The 22,112-nt window shown below is 43.7% G+C and overlaps 1 protein-coding gene across 7 annotated transcripts in view; it reads left to right on the forward strand.

Moving 5' to 3' along the window:
* The window catches only part of Dock4 (dedicator of cytokinesis 4), a 396,334-nt gene extending 374,571 nt beyond the window's left edge, over window positions 1–21,763 (forward strand). For 2 of the 7 annotated variants that reach the window (XM_087554063.1, XM_087554064.1), the window contains 11 exons: window positions 3,379–3,555; window positions 4,224–4,307; window positions 6,768–6,887; window positions 7,210–7,331; window positions 7,661–7,727; window positions 8,915–8,996; window positions 9,148–9,257; window positions 11,164–11,236; window positions 12,989–13,102; window positions 15,770–15,831; window positions 19,066–21,763. In XM_087554063.1, coding sequence (XP_087410189.1) covers window positions 3,379–3,555; window positions 4,224–4,307; window positions 6,768–6,887; window positions 7,210–7,331; window positions 7,661–7,727; window positions 8,915–8,996; window positions 9,148–9,257; window positions 11,164–11,236; window positions 12,989–13,102; window positions 15,770–15,831; window positions 19,066–19,521 — 1,467 coding nt within the window. In that variant the 3' untranslated portion in view covers window positions 19,522–21,763. 7 annotated transcript variants of the gene reach the window in all.
* The last annotated feature ends 349 nt before the right edge of the window (window positions 21,764–22,112 follow it).

Here is a 22,112-nt window from a genome sequence, read left to right on the forward strand (position 1 = left end):
ATAGCAGCTATGGTTATGAAATTATTCCTCTTAATTTTAGTACTTATTTTCAATTGCTTCATGACTGCCTTGGGCTCCTGTTCAGGAGCCTCTTGCACCCTCCTGACTTACCTACAAAGACGTTCCTTTTGAGCCAGTCAGACATGAGCCCATGATCCTTCCTACTGTCAAGCTTTATTAATAGTTTGATGTGGTCCAGATCATCTGGCCAAGAGGAATTTCTGAGACTGAAGCACCTTCTGCCATCTTTCTGTCTCACAGCAATGGTAACAACTTAGAATCACACACGGAAGCTATAAATGGGGTTCACAGGGCTCCCCAGTTTTTTTTTTTTTTGGTTCTTTTTTTCAGAGCTGGGGACCGAACCCAGGGCCTTGCGCTTCCTAGGTAAGCGCTCTACCACTGAGCTAAATCCCCAGCCCCAGGGCTCCCCAGTTTTAAGTGTACAGTAAAAGACACTGCAGACCTGGAAACCTCTCAGGGACACTGTCTTACCTCCTTAAGAAGTCCTGCTACTGAATTCCTACTGCGGGGCTCCGTAGATTATGTCTTCCTCCGGGCACTTACTCTTAATGCATTTACATGAAGAATTGGTCAGCTGGGACAAGTGACCTGGCCCCCAGTTTTCTTTTCACTTCCCCAAAGGCACTTCTCCAGGAAGAGGAGCGGGTGGGCCCCAGGCAGCAGCTTAGTGTCCTCCTCACAGACACCCTCTTTGCTTTCTGACCTGACAAGGAGAGGTGGCAGCGTTTTGCTGCCCGGTTTTTATTTACTCATTCTTTTGCGGATAGTCCGTTCCTTCCCCATGTTCAGTTTTCGCCAACATTGTGAATTATTTATACTTTGTCTCAAATACATATTGGAAATACTCTCTGAAGCTCATATATTCCACACACGTTTTTTGTATCTTATGGGATGTTCACAAAATTATTGAATTACTAGTATTTGAGTTTGTAAAAGTGAAGATGAATTTTTTTATTTTATTATAGTACAAACAACTCATAAAAAATTTTGTAATCCCCTTTGAGTGCAGAGAAGCAGGGCTGATTGTTTGTAGCTGTTGAGTAATTGATCTCTCCAAGTCCTTCCTCCTGTGAACCGAGAGTCCGTGTCCTTTCAAACACGGCTCTTCCCGACCTACAGCCCCTAAGCAGCAATTCTCAACTTTTGGGTCACGACCCCTGTGGGAGTTGACTAAGACCATCAGAAAACACATGTATTTTCATGATGGCTCATAACAGTAGCCAAATTGCAGTTGTGAGGTAGCAGTCACCACCTCATGGTGGGAGATCACCACATCGCTAGGAGCTGCATTAAAGGGTCACAGCATTCGGAAGGGTGAAAGCCTGTGCCCTGGAGCCAGCATCTGTCCTGTGTTCTGAAGACACTAATTAACTTACAGTGATTTAGACTCGGACCCTCCTTTATGCTTTGGCTGTGCACATATAAAACCAAGGTTGAATATCTCAAATGGTTTGAAACATCCATCACTGCTAGAGCATCGTAGCGGCTTCTTACGTACCCTCCAGATTACAGGGGCGGTTCCCTGCCTTTTCTCTCCAGGTCGCCTGATTTGTGGTGTGCATTTCCTAGATTCGCTGCCATCTGTTTGTGCTTTTCTAAACCAGTCCACTTAGTTTCGCTTCACTGTGTGCACTCTGCTAGGACTGGGGCATTTTTTTCCAATTTACTAAGTATGACAAGAAAGTGTCCCATTACTATACATTATTCCACTTTATAAAGACTACGATATATTATGTATTCTCTTATTGATAAATGATGGTTTAAGGGAACAGTTACAAACACTTTTGTTCATGGTCCGAGCTGCGCGTGTACATACATGTGCAGCTCTGGTGTGCTTGTTTTTTTCAGATATACACTTACGAATAGGAGTTTTGGACCATGAGATAAAGCTTTAGATATCGTATATAGTTTGCATAGGCACGTAGGTGACAGATACTGCCACTGTTTCCCAAAGCTAACGAGGCAGTTCGAGCTCCCAACAGCAGACAGGGGGCTCTGGTGCTCACAGGAACACTCTCACTTGCTATCTGTCACCATATTTATTTTTGCCACTGTAGGGGGTGTTTTACAGTATTTATAGTATGGTACTATTGTTCGTGTTTCCTCACATATAAGGCTCAGTACCTTTGCAGGTATTTACTGCTTATTTAATTGCGATTTCAGTCTTCTGCCCAGTTTTCCTTGTGTGGTTTGCCATTTTGTTTGAAAACTGGTTTCAAAGTCTTATACATTCTGCAAATGGGTTCTTTACTGATTATGCATACTGAAATTATTTTGTCACGTGTTCTGGCTTCCCCTCCCTCTATATTATCCTTGATTAATATTTATTCTTAATTTTCATACACTTGAGTTACTCTATGATTTTTCAGTGTTACTTTAAGATGGCCTGAGTGGGCTTTTATTCTAATTTGATTCTCTGACTGAAAGAACAAGTGCTTAAGTGTGCTTCCTGTAAGCACAAATTGCTTCATCTCTAAGAGTTTGGCAGACCTTCTCTTCAGAGAGAATGTCAGTGGCATTAACAGCATAATGCCATATACTGGAGAAAACACTTGGATCATAGACACGATTAGGTCCCCTGTACCAACCCAGCAAGTCATTGTGATTCTGTTTGGCTCTGCACCAAGAAATAGATCCTGGAATGTATGTGATTATCTTGTTTTCTGTAACTCCCAACTGTGTGCCATCCTGTGCCACCATATGGCGCTATTATAAATGCATATGGGGTCTGTATGGGCATATGTCCCCTCTCTCCAATGAGGCTGAAAGCTCTTTGACACCAGAAGATCTGCTAATGTATCTCTGAATCTCCCATGTTGCTTTGTATCAAATAAGAGCCTCCAGGACTGACACAGTCGTTATGAGGGTGGGGTGGGGATGTCTACCCAAAAGAGCATAAGCAAGGGATGCTTATTGCTGTGCTGTTATAGAATAGACAGTTCCTTATTACCCAAGCCACACTCCACTGATGATACAGTTATCTGCTGTATACACTATCTGAGATACTGATGAGAGCCACTAAGAACTATAGATGAGGGCTGGAGAGATGGCTCAGCCAGTTAAGAGCACTGACTGCTCTTCCAGAGGTCCTGAGTTCAATTCCCAGCAACCACGTGGTGGCTCACAACCATCTGTAATGGGATCTAATGTCCTCTTCTGGTGTGCATGAAGACAGCTACAGTGTACTCATATATAATAAATAAAACATTAAAAAAAAAGAACCGTAGATGATTCAGAAGGTGGATAATCTGCTTTGTCTGTCTTGTTCCCCTGCAACCCGCCCCCCATCTCTCTGCATCTTTGGTTTTGAATGCCATGAAAGTCAGTAGATATATATACTAATTTGCTTTTCAGGTGGAAATGAGTCCTCTGGAAAATGCCATCGAAGTTTTAGAAAATAAGAACCAGCAGCTGAAGACCCTGATCAGCCAGTGTCAGAGCAGGCAAATGCAGAATATCAACCCCTTGACCATGTGCCTCAACGGAGTCATAGATGCAGCGGTGAATGGAGGGGTTTCCAGGTACCAAGAGGTGAGGGCCGCGGAGCCCGCGGACGTGCCCTTGGGGATTACGAGTCTTCCTGTGCAAATGTGGGCCCATTATCAGTGACAGTCATTTATAAAACAGGACAAATGTGTAGCCAGCCATTGGTGCAGCCCATATATTTCGTCTTCATGGTGAGATACTTTGAGTGTGTTTGTGTTGGGGTCAGGAGATCAGGACTATTTAACGTTTACCTGAAGTAATTTGACTGGTCAAAGAAGTTTGTGGGAGTGGTCTTGTGTTGGTTGGTTGGTTGGTTGGTGATCCTTAAGTCTTTTCATCTGTTTTTTTATAATATGCCAGAAGACAATTTTAGAAACATTGACTCTTAAGACAATTTATTTTAGAATATAATGCCTATAGTTTATTGACTGGGTCTGCTCTTTATTTTATAAGAGATGCTCTGACTTTCCGAATGTTGCCTGTGACCAGCTGCCCAGAGTTAGGAATCACTCCATCTGTCCCTAAACATGTTTCATAATCATGCCATTTCTCTAAATATGCCAAGCCTTAAAAATAAATAGTAATAAGTGTGCCGTTCACTTCCATGGTACTCTCCCAGGGTAGTTTGAGACTTCCATGGCAACTCTCCCAGAATAGTCTGACACTTCATGGTAACTCTTCCAGGGTAGTCTGACTGTCCTTTCTCTTCCTAGGCGTTCTTTGTCAAAGACTATATTTTAAGTCATCCTGAAGACGGGGAGAAGATTGCACGGTTAAGAGAGCTGATGCTTGAGCAGGTAGGACAGGGGAAACAACCATCTTATCGTGCCTAACTATGCATCCTTGCCAAATACCCACTTACAGGTGTTGTTTGCATGAACAGCCTAACTGAAGTGGGAGTCAAGCTGACAGATTCACCTGTCATGTAGCCCAACTGGCTAATTGCTTCCCACTTGGACCCAAGAGCAAACCTAGCAAGTTGTTCCCTAGAAGTAGCAATTCACAGTTTCTTTGAATATCCCTCCCTAAGACTTGCTCTGTAGACCTGTTGCTGACCTGTCACTCAATAAATATGATTGTTACATAAGTATCATAGTAAAGAGTAGACATCAGTAGAATATTCTCTGTGGCAGTATTTTGTTTTTCAGATAAAGCCTAGAGGGTGTATTATGTGGACAAACTAGGTACACTCCTCACTTTCTACTTCAAAGAAGCAGTTTATTTTTATTTGGTGCCATCAAGAACTGAGAACAAGAATCCTAAGAGTTCCATTGCTGGCCGTGCTCCTGTTGATGGTTGCCTGAAAAGGGTTTGCAGACCTTTGATATAGAAGAAGCAGTTGGCAATCTGGGTTAAACAGGAAATAATTTTGTTCTCATGAAAAGCAGAGTATGTATGACAGACTGGGGCAGAAGCATCTCTTCTGACTTGATAATATGAAATTAAACAGAAAGCACGGTTTTTTTAGACTGGGAGGTAATGAATGGGGTAATGATGAGTTTTAGTCCATTTATAATCTGTACATACTGTCTACAAAATAATGGCACAGGGTGAGAAACAGGGCTATATAACAAGGGCAAATGGACTAGTGGGGGAAAAGAACTTTGACCTACAAGAAAAATAGAGTTAGATAAGTTCCTGGTGTGATTATGGGTAGGACACAGATGCAGGATTGCATAAAGACCTTAACCTTGGTTGATTTCATAACGACTCTTTGAGCATCAATCACCTCTCACAAGCGGTCTCCTTCCAAGTATGCCTTTTGGGGGTTGGCCTGAGTAAGTTCTTTCCCCAGAATAAACAGCAGCTCAGAGTTAAGATACTTTTCAAGAAAATAAAATTAGAAAGACTTTACTATGTCATACCTAGAATTGTTCATGGGACCCTATGGGAAGAGCTGTCTGTGGCCCAGGAAATGTGTGGTCTCTTACAGAACAGTTGAAACAAATGCCTGTCATGTTACCTTGGGCATGACATACCATTTCTGTGGGACCATTAGGAGTTAGACTGGAAGGACCACCAGACTTCCTGGACCTCTGTCTGGTTGACATAGATGCCTTCGGTGGATATATCTAGCTGCGCAATCCTACGGAGTTGCCTCAATTGTAGAGAGCCACTTGGCCCATCGTCACTATCTTCTCAGTGGCCCACTTCTAAGACTGGGGGAAAGTATAAATCCTGACCATTTGGGTCCAACACAAGACAACCTTGAAAGCATAATAAAGTTCCAAAAAGGTGCTAGCCTTGATAGTGTTGGCCAGCTTGCTATATATCACCTCTCTCTCTCTGTAGAACCCTGCTTCTGCTCGACCCACAGGCCGCGCTCCTTGCAATGACCTTCCTAATCTCCACGCTGGAGTCTGTTCCCTAATGACCCAAGTTAAATTACCCTGAGCAAATCAGAGGTGACCCAACAGCTATTTAAAATGAAGAAGGCCAGCAATTGCTATAGTTAGTCACAACTCTTGGGTCCCTCCCATCTCTTCATCTCACAGGCCGTCTTTCCCTTTGTGTGTGAGATACACTCCACTGCTCCCTTCCTGTTCATTTCAGGGGGCTTTTCTCTCTGGAAAGATGCTGGCAGGGGTAGGCGTCCAGAGGAGAAGATGCTGCAGTCTCGCCTCAGTTTACTGAGATGCGGAAGATAGCTGTCATGCAAACCCAAGAAATGACACACTATCGATAGCTGAGCAGAGCAAAGTCTAATGTTTCCCTTCCCTTCCTTTGCTTTGAGACAGGACCCCTTGCATATAATAGGAAGTGAGCAAGAATAATTGTTTTAAAGAAAAACACAAAGCACAGCAACTGCTACAGAGTTCCTGCTCTTTTTTTTTTTCTTTCCTTTCTCCCCTAAAAAATATTGTGACGCTCGAGATTGGGAGGCTGTTGCAGGAGAGAGGGTGTCATCCTGAAAAAGATTTGCTTGACCTTCCAAACAGGAAACAGCTTTTGCCCCAATCCCTGCCTCACCTTGGGAAGGGGATGGGGGTGGGGGGCAGGGACCCATAGCCACCAAAGAGGGTTATCATTAAAGATGTTGAGATACTTGGGGAAGGTGAAGTAGGAAAGTCAAGTTTGGGGAGTCCAGACAGACCCAAATTCAAATCCCCGTGTAAGATTTATTTGATCCTGTGACCCCCATATAAAGTGACTGTTGTCCCCACTCATCAGTGTAGCAGGTCAGCGATGGTGGTCCACAGGCGAGCATCCATGAGACGTAGTCACTAAAGCAGTCTTTTCCTTCTGTTGTTATCAAGGCACAGATTCTGGAATTTGGGCTGGCCGTGCATGAGAAGTTCGTACCTCAAGACATGAGGCCCCTTCACAAAAAACTGGTGGACCAGTTCTTTGTGATGAAATCGAGCTTCGGGATACAGGTGTGTGCTGAAGGGCCGGGGTAGGGCAGTCTAACCACAGCCATTGTGTTCCTGGGTCTGTGGATGAAGTATCCAATAGTGACATCTTTTGGCTCCTCTGCCACACTGCAGCACTTGCCAGGGAGCTTCTAATATTACGGTGGCGTTCCTGCTGTTTTCCACCCTTTATGGAAACAAATGTTCGCGTCCGAAGGCTTGATGACACTAGCGCTATAATTGGTCCCTAGGTAGACTCCTTGGTGTTGAGGGCGGATGTGTAGTAGGTCGAAGCACCTCATCGATCAGATGCTCTAATCAATCGTGATCTTTTCCTCTTCTTCAGGAGTTCCCTGCCTGTATCCAGGCCAGCCCTGTCCATTTTCCTAACGGAAGCCCCCGTGTGTGTAGAAACTCAGCCCCTGCTTCCATGAGTCCAGATGGTACCAGGGTAATCCCTAGACGCAGGTAAGTCATATTCTGAATTACCTTACAATTTGCCAGCCCCCGCAAGATGATCTGGAATGGTTCTCTCGTTCTTTATGGTACAATTTGTCAAATTCTCTATTTCTTAGTGAAATAATTAAGCCACGGAGGCAGCTGCAGACATCTGCCCCTGGTAAAACAGCGACAGCATGAGAAATAAACAAACTCAAACATTCCATTATATTGAGGCAAACAGGAGAAAACAAAACAGGATGCGTCTTATTCCCTTCGGTTTCATGCCATTGCCAGCATGTGATAAAATACAGTTCCAAGACTGAGTTAACAGCCTTTTTTTTTCTCCCCTGAAACAGCCCATTAAGTTACCCAGCTGTCAACCGGTACTCCTCGTCCTCGCTGTCCTCCCAGGCCTCTGCTGAAGTAAGCAATATTACAGGGCAATCAGAAAGCTCTGATGAAGTCTTTAACATGCAGGTACTCATTAGCTTTTTGTCTGCTTATGTTTATTCCGTTTCTGTCTGCATCATGAGAGTGTCTGTTCATTCTGCTGGGCTCTTGAACAGACCTTCAAGCAAGAACTTGACCTAAGGACCAACCTTTTAAAAGCTCTCAGTGTTGCTTTCTTGGCCTTTGGAATCCACAAAGACGTTTCTCTCCAAAATGCCTATCACTTTAAGAAAATATAAGCGACCAATAAAAAAGCCCAGGCAAGCTGCTTAGCTTTCAGATTGACCTTGGTAGTTCTTGGCTCCCTGGGTCCTGGATTCTTGGAGCATGTCGACATACACTAGCTGCCTCCTAGTGTTCTCCCGTAACTCCTTATGAGTTCCCTTGTGGCTTGAGGCCCCGGGATAAAATTTGCATACTTATATAAGAAAATTTTCTGTAATAAAAAGATGGAAGAAAAGGCATGGTTTTAAAGCACATGGGAGTCTTAAAGCATTTTTATTTTATGATAGCAAAATAAACCTGGGTTTCCTAGAACTGTCTTTGGAAACAGCCACTATGTGGCTCCCATTGTATGCTTTGAACAGAGTTTTGAAGGTAAGGAGAAGGCAGATTGTGTACCTTTTAGAAACACTCATCTCCCTGGGCCAGCTAGATGGCTTAGTGGGTAAGCACTTGCCACCAAGCATGCTGACACACACAGCAACAGAAGAGAACTACGTTCTCCACAGGCTGCCCTCTGACCTCCACATGCACGCCACGCACACATGCGCTCACACTGGGGAGAGTCGCGCATGCCCAATCAATCAATAAATGTAAAATTAGAAGCACTTCTCTATTTATGCCCCCAAGATTAGAAGTATTTCTCTTTATACCACAGGGAAGGAGAGCTGCTGAAAGGTTCAAGGTCAGGGACTAGAGCGGAGACTCATATGTGTGTGTTCCTTCAGCCGTAGTGGAAATTCAGGCCTGATGAATCCAGGCAAGCTTCACTGTTGGTCTGAGTCAACAAGATTGCTCTGTTTCTAAATGGCCTTTGGGGGTTTTGTTTTTCTTTTTGCTAATTTGAAAAACAAATGTGAATGTTGGTGTCTTGTTTCAAATGTCACTGTGAACTGAAGCTTCTAACCATGTATGACGGTAGCTCCTTATGTTTGCAGCCCAGCCCATCTACCTCAAGCCTGAGTTCCACTCACTCTGCTTCACCTAATGTGACGAGTTCTGCTCCGTCGAGCGCCAGAGGTTAGTGCAGAGTTGGGGATGCCCTGAGAATTTTCCAGGCCCTAAGAACTGTGGCTTCCGTGGCCTGTCCTGTGGTCAGCTGCCTCAGCACTCTGGTTTTCTCTAAGGCCCCACTGGCTTGCTCACTGATAATTTCTGCTTCTCTTCCCAGCTTCACCTCTGTTGTCTGACAAACACAAACATTCCAGAGAAAACTCTTGCCTGTCCCCGAGAGATAGACCGTGCAGTGCCATTTACCCAACGCCTGTGGAGCCTTCCCAGGTATTCCTGTGGGTGAAGCAGAAGCTAGGGAATGGGAGAGTGTGGGACTGTGTGTGAATCTCTTCAGAGTTGCAAGGTACCTGCCAAAAGCAACCAGTGCCAAGGCCAGTTGGAAGACGACTCAGTCAGTCCCCCTCCAGTCTCTGCCCACTGTTTGGAATACCATCTGACTCATCGTTCTAGAGCAGTGGTTCTCAGCCTTCCTAATGCCATGAGCCTTGAATACAGTTCCTCATGCTGTGGTGACCCCCGACCATAAAGTTGTTTTGTTGCTATTTCCCCAACTGTAATTTCGCCACTGTTATGAATCCTTCATAACTGTAATTTTGCTAATTTTATGAATCGTAATGTAAATATCTGATATGCATGATATCTGATGGTACCCACAGGTTGAGCAGGATATCAGATGCGACCCACAATAAGGGCCAGGACCCACAGGTTAAGAACCACTGTTCTAGAGGGATATCGGGGTTACAACCCTAACAGTGAAACTGACATGGATGGCCTGGTCCTTGATCTCAACCTATTTCATTGCTGCTACACCATTTCAAGGAAAAGCCCCGCGAGTGAACCATCTGTGTGTGTGTTTGCACGTGTATGGAACAGAAGTCTGGAGAGAGAAGAACAACTTAATGTAGCAGAACGTTCCTGCTTCTGCCCAGAACTTCCCGTTTGCACATAGCTGTTGTGAATAGCTACGGCTGACTCCTTTCCACAGGAATGTAGGGGCCATCTGTTCGCCTTTGCCACTGATCTTCCATGAGTCACCGGGAGAGGGGCTGTGTCCTGGAGGTGTCACAGGAGCTAGGGAATGTGGTTCTGCCTGTCACTCAACCCTCACTTAAAAAATCCTGAGTGAGCACAGGGCCATGGGCTCAATCCAGGGATAATGTATGTGCACTGGAGGGCGGGCATGAAGTTGAAGATTCGTGTTGTATCCCTGAGTTTTCACAGTTTATTTGGGACTAATTTTAAGAGCAGAGAAAACTACTTGTTTCTGCTCCAGCTAATTTCTCTGTTTTTCTACACCATCCTGGCAGAAGTCTGTAGCTGCATCTGGAATTGGATGAGAGCGAGTGGGATTTGGCTTGATTGGTTTATCTTTGCTGATTGTGTGATCTTCCCGAAAGGCCCAGGATACCTCCTCTGCGCAGCACTGATGTCTTGCAGAAATGATTTCTGAGTGCGTTTGGCTGAACCAGCTAACCAATTTTATTTCCCGTTGTCACTGGCATTGCAAGGGGATTTCAGTTTGTTTCATCTGCTCTAAGAGATCATGTGCCAGCATGGGAAACTCTGAAAGGCTTCCTTGATTAGTCCCAAGTGATCTGCCTTGGGTAAAATTTGAAGCAGTATATATACATATTACCAAAATTACAATAATGTATAATGCTGTAGGTTTCCACTTTTTCTTTTCATAAGTTACGTAGGGCTATGTAAGATTGGTGTTTTCATAGGTTAAAAATTATAGAATATTCATTAGCTCATTTTTTGCCTCTTGTAGGATTTAAACCACGATAAAGTTTATCTATATAGTAGATTTTTAAATTAATATTTCTCCTCTCATCCTTATGTCATACTGCCAGTCTAGCAGTATACACTTGTAAAGAGTGCCATATCTAGCTATTACGTACTATTAGTTTTCCCTATGTTCATTATGAGTAATTATTTACCATTTACATTTAAGGCGAAACACCATTTTTTATTATGTTTCTCTCAGAAAACTTAGGACTCTGTCCCCCCCTTCCCCCTTAAATATAGTTTAATTATCTGTTCCTATGCTCATCATACCATATAGGAAATGTTTTGAGCAAAGAGTTTCATAAGGAGATAACCATCTCATTTTCCAAAAGGCATCATATCTCAACATATTATATCATAAAAACCAACTCTTCTCCCTTTCCAGAGGATGCTGTTTAATCATATTGGAGATGGGGCCTTGCCTCGCAGTGACCCCAACCTTTCTGCACCTGAGAAAGGTGGGTACCGATGAGATCATCCAACCCCTGTAGGGTCTGTCGTGGTCTCATTTCCTCCAGTGTTCTGTGTATCATGTAGCAGGTAGGGCTCTAGACCGTTAATGAGCAGGATGAGTGTGATCTTTTGGCAATTCGTTGAAAGATAGTTTACCCCAACCCATCATCCTCCATAAACTATTACGATCTGAGCCAACGAGGAGCTCCTTTGTGTCCTGTTGTTCATCGCGCTCAGGCAAAGCCTGCCCTTCCTGAAGCAAAGTTGCCAATTAAGCCACTCGTTGGCACCATGGAAGTAGCTATTCCTCAGATTGATTCCACAGTCCCCACCCGTTGTCTCCTTCACAAGGTGTGTGTTCAGCCAGCTGTCGTGGTGACTCAGGTGGGCTCTTGTACCATTAACTACCCGGTAAGCATTGCGATGCGCTGCCTAGTGGAGTGCGGCCTACCTCAAGGTCGTGCACACACAAATAAGATGCACACACCTAACGCATGCATAGTGGTAAGAAGCCAATTAGCAACACTCACACCAGGAAGAGCAGATTAAATGTCACTTCCTCCGCTGTGGGTGTTGGGGACCAGGGACTTGCAAAGTCACCCGTTTGCCTCTCAGGGTCAGGCCTCAAAAATAGCAGTCTCCCAGGCTAATGAATCAAGACTCACTAATGAAATGTCCCAGTAAAGTGCACTTTAATTGCCCCCATTAAGAACTAGGCTGTATTACCATTTTGGTACACTGATACATTAACATTAAAACTTCCCAAAGGGAGATGAAAATTAGCGAGGAGCTAGCCAAAATTATTTTAAAGCATGGAATTAGCTTTAATGTTGTCAGTCGAGCTTTGATCTTTACCAAGACAAACTAGGGCTGTGCTGTTATTCTCTGTTTTGGTTTTTTTTTTAACCAACTTTACTAAAGAAAACCACCCAGAAAATATAAAAGAAACAGAGGGGGAAAAAATGTTTAAAATAATTCCACCCCATTAAATCAAAGCAGTCATTTGGAGGAATAAAACGTGGCAATTCCCACTGTGTCCATCAGATGGCAGTATCTGCACAGGAAGCAAGCGGGAACTCTGGTTCCCTCGTAGTCTCATAACCTTTGTGTCCTGCCCTGCTTCCTAGTAGGGCTGCCCATAGTCCTACATCTTGATGCATGGAGCAGATGGATCGCGAAATAATAATGATGCTATTAGCAGTCCAAGTTGTGTTTTCTCAGGACTTATTTAGTGTAATCCCTCCATTTGGAACTCGTCCTTTCTGGAAAGGATTGGTCAGTGAGCTCGAGATTGTGTGGCACCCTTGTCCCTGACTTTGGTATTTCTGCCACACGGTCGAAATATGAGAGTGCCGTTTGCCTCTCTACCTCCTTTAGATGCCACTTGTCCAGAGATTTCTATAAATTGGCTGATGACTATATTTTCAATCTATTTTTCAGCATCTAAACCCATTTGGAATTCTCAGCAGGTTGCTACTCCCTGGCATAGAGATTGGTACTCCTGTTTGACAGCTTGAGGGAAATAAAGAGACCCGCTGTTACTCAATTAAATGTCAACTCTGTTAGGCAACCAATTAGAGAGAGGTTTAGTACTGGGGAAGTTGCTTACTTGTTTACAGCTTAAGGTTTTGTGGTCCCTTTGAGGTCCAGTTGATTTTTTCATTCATTCTAGATAATTCTGACGTTCTCCTCAGATCTCAAGCATTTGAAAGGCAAAGCTGGATCTTGTGTTTTTTAGCTGTGTTATTCCCTTCCAGCTGTGAATCCCACCCCTAGCAGTTGGAGCCTGGACAGTGGGAAAGAAGCCAAGAACATGTCGGACAGTGGGAAACTTATCTCTCCCCCTGTCCCTCCAAGGCCCACACAGACTGGTGGGTATTCGAAGCATTTGAATAATCGCTTTCATAAAATAAGTATATTTCAGTTTGCCTTGAATTTCTCAGAGAAAGGTAGGCATCTGGTTTCCAAGGTAAAAACTTGCTAGCAACATAATTTGCCTCTAGTTCTCTCCTCCTCTCCCTTCACTTCTTTCATACAGTCAGACAGCCCCTTGGAAGACTGAGCGTGCCATCTTCTTCCTGACTCCGTGCTTAACCCTTCTTGCTTGGTGGGCCCCTCACTCTGGCCTCTCCCCTTCTCGTGCACTGATCTCTGCTAACTCAGTGGATTTCTAGAACCTTCCACCATGACATCAGTGTTTCAGCTGATTCAAATAAGAGCCAGTGCTCAGTGGCTTTGAGGTGCCTCTGGTACCCTGAGTTATCTGCTTCTCTGAGAGCTCTGTCTCCCAGCACTGGTATTGCTCAAAGGGCTGAAGCATGGACCTGCATCTCTTGTAACTGTGGCTCATGAAGCACAACCTCAGGTCTTCTGAGCTGGTGGATTATGTTCCTGAAATGAGGCTGGAACCAGCATTTTACCAGGCCATTTGTGGGATTTTTCTGCTCCCTAACATCTGAGTGCTGAAACGGTTGGGAAACTTCCAGCCTGGCCCTGGGTCCCGAGGGAAACACAGGCAAAGGCAGAGCTGGCTCTTTGATGAGTTTCTGTTGGGGAAAGGCCAGTTTCCCTCTGAAGAGAGTACTTGCTTGGTGACTTGCATGTGGGGCAGTTTTAAGAGAAGCCTCCTGCTTTAACTGATTGCCTTTTCCAGTAACCAGATCTTGTCAGCACTTTCCCATGTCTGCTGGAGTTTTCCAGGTACAGCTGACCTATGAACCAAAGAAAACGCAGTGCTGTTTCCCTGGCAGGTTTCCCTAGACTGAACATCCCGTTTCACTGGTTACATTGTAGCCTCTCATCGTTTGAATAGTTCCTGCAGCTACATAAGATGTTTAAGACAGAAGAGGGATAAACTTAATTCCATTGATCATCTGCATTAGTACATCAGTCTGATTATGGAAATGAGGACTCAGCAGCCAAATTGCTTGCATTTCATTGGTGATACACATTTAAAAGCTTGGTTGTGTCCCTAATTATGGGAATTTGAAAGGTATTTCGAAAGGAAAATAAGATTGATAGGTCTGACTAAGGAATAGATATTATCAATGCTGCCTGGGCATCTGAGACAAAAAGGATGCTGGTGGCCCTATTTTAGGCTTGTAGAAAGTACGTTTCCAAAATAGCTCTGAGAATGAGCATTAGGTTCGAAGCCTGTGCCATGTCTAAGACTGAGTCAAGTACAACAGGAGGCCTTGACCTGTAGTAATAGATGTGCACTCCCATTGGAACTGACTTCTCTGTACATAGGAGATTTCCTTCCTCATCAGAATTCATAACGTGTGGGAATAGAGGCAGGAGCTGACCTGTATAAATGACCCTGCAGTGTGATAATGGACCACCTTCTGTGGTCTCTTAGGGCTCAGCACAGCCGGACAACCCTTCTCCTCCCAAGTAGATTGGTAGGGCTGCTGTCCCTTCTGTACTGGTTGCTTTCATGGTCTGTCCCGATGTCATCATCTGTGTCAGTGTGGTGGGGCTGTGCAACTGTCTGTCTTTCTTCCTTTCAGCCTCTCTGTAGGTTTTTATGAGTTCTAAGCCTCAGTGTGATGGCTGGAAGAGTGGCAGGTAATCACAGAGGAACATAGCTCATGCTCGCCAAAATCACTCAGTGTGGAAATGGGAAGTATGGCTTGCCCTCGCCCTATCGACTGGGTCACAAGCTGTTTTTATGCTATGCAGTTGCACTCTAGGAACAAGATCTCATCTGTAAGCACACAAAGAGCACATGCCACACATGCTGGGTCCCTGGTATCAGACCTGAAAACCCCAGAGAGGCACTCTTGCCATGATGGTGATATCTGAAGGTCCCCACCCAGGGGACTGAGGGAAAGACTCCGGACAGGCATTGGAGAAGAAATAGGAAGCTGATCCCTCTTTGTCCTGACACAGACAAGCTTTCTGTCTACACTAAGAATGTTGGGAGGTGCGGTAAAAGGGAGGGCTTACTGAACATCTCTATGGGCCTGTTCTAGGCTGCCTGGGTGGCCTTGGTCTTCCCATCAGTGTTCACGCCAAAGACAGGAGGCACTTTACACCAGGAGCATTTTATGAGATAAAACAGTTGAGTGATGAAAGGCTTACGGTCTTTGGGGTATAGAAAGGATAACCAAGGATGGCAACACGGACATTCAACCTGAGCCCTCAGAAGGTAGTCAGGAGATGGAGGAATTCATGGTCAACCGCAGATCCGTACGGAGCTCAAGACTACATGAAGCCTTGTCAGCACAAAAAGAAAGAAAGGAAAGGAAAGGAAAGGAAAGGAAAGGCCAATGGAGCAGTTTGGGGCCATACCATTCTACTCAAAAGCATCATGTGTGTACCAATGACGTTTCACTAATTGGCCAATGTCTTGGTGACACCATCTTCTATGAGGAATCTCTTCTAAACAGCCATTATGTAGTTTCTCCTCTCCATTTTCCTCTTCCCCGGCTGAGGAGATCCTTATATACTAACACATCAGCTTGGGTTTGCACACATAGAGGGCATGTGTAGCTCTCTGGTTTTTCTTAATTAAAATGTTCTTTCTCCATCTACAGCTTCGCCAGCAAGACACACAACATCCGTGTCCCCCTCACCTGCTGGACGGTCTCCATTGAAGGTACAGGCCTGTCATTAGACTGGGTCCAAAGATTAATCCTTTTTTTAAACTTCGTCCTAAGTACATCAAAAGGTGTTTTCATTCCCACAGACAAGACTAAGAACATACCAAGAAAGGGGAGGGGACCCAGAAAACAGCCCTGCTGCTTTTCCTCTTGGAGAGCTTTAACCAAGAATTCAGAACTCCTTGTGGATTGTGATTTTTTTTTTGTTTGTTTTCAGTGTTTGTTTTGCTGTTTATTATTATTATTAGGAGGAGGAGCAGTTCAATTCTCCAAATAATGGCAGCGAGAACATGATAAACTGTAGTCAACACATTCAGAGCACATTAAACACACGTGTGTGTACTTGGATTGAAAAACACCAGTAATCAAACTCTACTAAATGCTCTTCTGGAAGTTTTTGGGCTTTATCATCAACCTTTTCCATTTTGGCAAGGCCAAACCCAACTTTCTCTCCTAATATTTCATATTAAAGACACCCCACATTATAAAGCCATCCTGGATTATAGAGGACAGGATGGCGGACAAGCTAGCCAGATGTTTGAGCTGGCATGTAAATGCAGGCTAGTTAACACCTCTAAACATACAAATCCCTCATGCAGATAAAGAATAAGATTTAACTCTATCCACATTCAGTTGGGCTGGCTACAAGGCTTTTCATCACTCTGGGGAAGGGTGGTGCCGAGAAACACAGCCCCAGGAGCAAACAGGAAGTTGGAGTGAGTGGTAAAAGGAAAGACTTGGACCAGCTTCACTTAGGTTTCCACACCCTGTGTCCTTCATGTAGATAAGACAGTGCTAGCTGAGAGGAAAGGACAAATTGGTCTCCACAAACACTTCAAGACAGGTTATGACCCACTATATCTGTCCTGCTCATGATTGTCACTGATGGAAACAGAAACACCACGGGGAGGGAGGCACCTCAAAAAAAGTGTGGCTTGGTTTTCATTGCCAAAATTCCTGATGTAAAATCTTGCTGGAAGGGCAAATGATTTTCTAGTTTTGCTGTCACTACTCCGCAGTGCAGCTGTTACCATGAAGTCCACGTGACAGTGTTTGCTCTGGAAGCCACTGCTTGTCATCATCCTGATGTAAGGAAGGCAAGCAGCATGCGCTTCCACATCTTTGTGTCTATAAACCCTCAAAAGCACTCACTCCCACACACTGTGATGGAGTTATCGCCTGTGTTCTCCAATCCCATTATGCAGAGTAGGAATAATGCAGTAGTGTTGGAGAGATTAAACTCTTAAAGAGTAAAGACAGTCTTACTGGAACATGCTCAAGTGCCTATTAAATAGCTCTGTTAGCAAGCTGCTCTGTACTGGCCTGGAAGAGACCTGCAGGCATTCATACTGGCCCAGAGGCAGTCTTGTGATATAACATAGCTTTATTAATAGGGCTCAAAGGACACACACACACACACACACACACACACACACACACAGACAGAGAGAGAGACAGAGAGAGAGAGAGACACAGAGAGAAATATGAGATCACTCCTTGTGCTATAACTCCCAGGTTACTTTAGAGGGCACAATACTCCCAAGTTTCAAGCTTCCCTATACTTGGAATGCACTTCAGCGTCTTATCTGATAGAATTTGGGGTGTGCCTAAACCCCCAATGCATTAGAATCGACAGAAGGCTGAACTTACCTGTCTTATATTGAATTTGAGATCTCTTTTCTGAAAAAGATGTCAGAGAATCTGGATCTCATAATCCATCATGCTTAATTGTACACTCCTATTAAATGAAAGGATTTGTGCTACCAGCATTATATTTTTTTAAATGAGAGGTTAAGGGCTGGAGAAGTAGCTCAGTCAGTAAAGTGCTTGCCTTGAAAGCACATGACCTAAGTCCAGCCTCCCTGAACTCATGTAAAAAAGCAGATGCTTACCCATCCAGATGTGGTGGTGTGTACTACCCATCCCAATACAGGGAATAGGGAAAGGAGGTTCCTCAGTGCTCACTGGACAGCCAGCTCCAAGCCAGGGAGAAACAAGGTGGGTAGCTTCTGAGGGATGACACCCAAGGTTAACCTCTGGCTTCCACATGTCCCTGCACACACCACACACACACACACACACACACACACACACACACACACACACACACACGTGCTGCAGGGCAAACATCAAGGTAAGTTAGCCTAGAATACCAAAGTACACACTGTAAAACATTAAAGACCTTAGGTGTTAGGCGAAAGGGAAAAGGTCTGTCATCACGTAAGTTTAGAAAGCACTGGCTAAACAAATTTGAGGTTCTTATTTTTCTATTTTTTTTTTAATTTTACCATTCTAATAGGGTTTGAATATACCCAAAGAGTGTGTCCGTAGGCAGTCTACTCATGGCTTCTCCTTATGACATGGACTAGGAAGCAGTAAGGATCAGACTCTGGCAGGGCCAGATAGCTGACACTTGGTGAAGGATGCTGGCTGAAGCACCGTGTAGAGGAGGGAGCCTATATTATGCTCAAGTATTCATACCCCATCTGAAGGAGACCACCCTGCTTGTCTTCAGATCACCTCCGTAAAGAGTTGTGGGCTCTTGCTGCAGTGTCTAGGACCTTATGAAATGCCACAAATCTGGGCTTTATGAGGAAAATTTCCTATTTTCAAAAATTATCAACTAAATTAGGCCTTTGAAAAACGCCAACAGATGAAATGGCTTACATCTCAGGCAAAAATCCAAATGCTGTCTGTCACTTTGCTGCTTTTGCTCCAGTGTCAGTAGCTCCCAGAAGACTCGGGTGTGAGGATTCTCCTCCAGTGAGAAGTTGTCCTACTGGCTTCCTCGAGCCTCCCTGCATCCTATCTAGCAATCATGACCCATGGCCAAGCCACACCCCCAAAGCTCTTTATCCTAGTTAAGACAGGACTGATGATAGCCTCCGAGTCCCCTAGCCTCTTTTAGTCTAGTAGGTAGTGAGGTGAACTGGGTAAATGGGGTTGGGGGTCTTGCAGAGAAGCATCTGGAGGTGTATTTTCAGTACTGCAGATGGCAACGCTTACATTTGAATCAGATGTCTGTTTAGCTTGGACTAACGTAAACTACCACAGGCTGGGTGCTGTAGATGATATACTTTCCCTCCTTCCTGGAGGTTAGAGGTGTTGACAGATTTTCCTATAAATCCAAGGTTGTGTTCATAGAGAATCAGTCAGTCAAGTACGTGTGTGGTGAAGCATTTCTAACCCCTGTCTCTTTTCTCCCATGACCCTACCTCTGGTGGGAGCAGAGCTCTGTACAGTCTTTCACCCCATCTCCAGTGGAGTACAACTCCCCAGGACTGAGCTCCAACTCCCCAGTCTTGTCCGGCAGCTACAGCAGTGGAATCTCCTCGCTTAGCCGGTGTAGCACTTCAGAAACCTCCGGCTTTGAAAACCAAGCCAACGAACAGTCGGTGCCTGTGCCGGTGCCCGTGCCCGTGCCCATGCCAGTGCCCAGCTTCAGCGGGTCGGAGGAACCTGTACGCAAGGAAAGCAAAACCCCGCCCCCCTACAGTGTCTACGAGCGGACTCTGCGACGCCCTGTCCCGCTACCTCACAGCCTCTCCATCCCTGTCACCTCTGAGCCACCTGCTCTGCCCCCCAAGCCCTTGGCAGCGCGGTCCAGCCACCTGGAGAATGGAACCCGTAGGACTGAGCCTGGCCCGAGGCCCAGGCCCCTGCCCCGCAAGGTGTCTCAGCTCTAAGTCACTTTTCTATGTACCTGCGATGAATTCTTTGCCGTTTACAAGTTAAGTCTGATGAGAAGACATTTATTTAGTGTAGGCACTTTAAATATCTTACTCAGACCTTTCTTTAAATGAATGGAATTAAATTTGCTTATTAATAATGTTGCACAATATTAAAAGTTACTGATCTAAAACGCCAGATGTTACATGAAGTATGGCTGAGTCTCATTAAAATGTTTCTCATTTGAAAGTGGTAAATTGTGAAAAAGACTCCTTTTGTACCTTTTTATGTTCACTTTTTTTACGTAGTTTAATCTTAAAGCCAATACAATATTGTCAAGCAATAGGATGTGTGATGATGTTGTATACCTTTTTTTTCTGAATACTTGATACTCTGAGAAAGCTGATCCCGTCTGTGCACATGCTAACACAATGGCCCTTTCTTAAGACTTCAGTAAAGAAGGTGACCACTTTGGCTCTCCCCTTGAGCAGAAGGTTGAGCACACATCCTCAGAATTAAAGGTTAAAGCAGGCTGTTGGTTGGACTAGATACTTAAGGGTTACAAGGATCGGGACTGGAAGTTGCTTTTTTTTTTTTCTTTCTTTCTTTCTTTAAGCAAAATACTTCTTTGAAGTCTGACAGCTGTCTACATCCTTAACTCTGCTTTGTGAATCGGTTGCTAAATCTTTAAGTGCCCTGACACCATGCCATCTACTGTATTACTTTTCAAGGTGCAATTTCCTTTCGGAGTTCCAATCAGCTAGATTAAGCAAAAGACCCCAGGAGAAGTGTTTACTTGAATTTTGTGCTTCCTTACTTGATGATTTCCTACACAAAACGTGTCGCTGATGAAGAGCAGGTGTGCAAGGTTTAAAAAGGCACAAATTACTGTGTCCCATTAACAAGGATTCAGGAATCGATACAGGACAGTATTAAATCAATAGCGTGAAGGAAGACAAAACCTTAGTGAAAATATATTAACATGATTGAATGGTAAAAGGACTTTGAAAAGGTGAGGGCATTAATTTTGAATCCTGCATAAAGTAATTCCTCAAACTCTCCCTTCTTACCAAGAGAGCTGAGCACCTCTGCTCGTCCTGTGGTCCTTTTTCTGGGCGAGGAGGATTGTGGACCATTCTAGCATGGATACAGCAACATAGCATCTTAAATGGAGATCGACTAGACGTGCTGATGCGCCAGCTGTAGGAGTGTGAAAAAAGCACCTTGTATGTAGTAATGTATTATTTATCTCTGTCTTTTCTTTTTACTGACTGTTTATAACACTCAATTGACAATAGCTATGAACTGTATTTTAAACCATGCTGTTAAATATTTTCCCTCTTTTGTTGGGAAGCTCATTTTAGTTTAGTTGTGTTTGGTTTTTCTGTTGCTAGCTTACCTGGAAGGCAGTGGCCACATTTTTATATTCTCTTAATGAAACCATTCAGCAGGTATACGCTGTTGAGGCTGGTTATAGAGGTTTTCTATAATAAATGTTCAAGTATTTTTGTACATAACTGGTTAATTTTAATAAGAGATACCATTATGTGTAAAAAAAAAAAAGTAAAAAGCAAACAGTTGTGGATGCAGTATGATTGTTATAATTATGCCAAATACTTTATGTATGGAAACTATTTGTACATATGTGCTTTTAACAATAATTCTGCCATATTGACTTTACAATTTTGAATGTCAAAAGATTAATATATGTAAAAATATTTATGTTTAGTGAAAGTATTCATATTGAGGAAAGGAACCTATGAATTTTAGCTTTGTATCTTGCAGGTTTTGCAGTTAGAAATTTCTCAAACTAGCGTTTGCATTTGATAATAACACTTTGTGTTTGTAATCACATCCTAAAAAGAAAAAAATATATATATATATATACATACATATACTTATACATGTATGTAGGAAGCTCCATGTTTCTTTTGCTTTAAAGAAGTAAAATCTTTCCCTTAAGTAAGATGATATGCATAAGATAACAAAACCCCTTTGATTTCCGTTTCCTGTGTAATTTAGTAGATTCCTTGACTAGTGCTTGGGCACACAATAAATCAGTGTTATTTGCTCTTGAAGCCTTTTCTTTTTTTCCTTCTTTTTTTCTTTTTTCGGCAGTGAATAGTTGACTTTATCATGTAAGTGTATTTCTCAAGCAGCTATCTAGCAGAACATTTTGAGAGATTCTGTTAGCTCAGATGTTCATGTTGATTGCTGCTGAATGGTAAATATTGAATAAAGTTATCAGATTAATCTTAATGTTTCTGCCTTGATTCCCATCATCAGTGTGGCTTTGCTTCGAAGAGAGGCTGCACAAATCTCTGGGTCGTATAATCATGAGATCTGTAAACGTCTTTGCTGATCAATCCTGTTTCTGTTGCTGTTGGACTCTGAACACAGGTCATTTATACCACAGAGAACAAAGGTTGGCAAGTTAATGGTATAAGTTACCATCCTGTGGAGATGATAACATTTACCTGGGCAGCTGATCACTAAGTAGTTTAACCAGAGCCAATTTAGCAAATCAAGCCATCAAAGTCCATCTATCTGCATTAGAAAGCTTTACACAGTGACTAGAAAGATGACTCAGCAGTTAAGAGTACTGACT

This window comes from Rattus norvegicus, chromosome 6, assembly GCF_021556685.1.
Source record: "Rattus norvegicus strain SHRSP/BbbUtx chromosome 6, alternate assembly SHRSP_T2T, whole genome shotgun sequence".
NCBI lineage: Eukaryota > Metazoa > Chordata > Mammalia > Rodentia > Muridae > Rattus > Rattus norvegicus.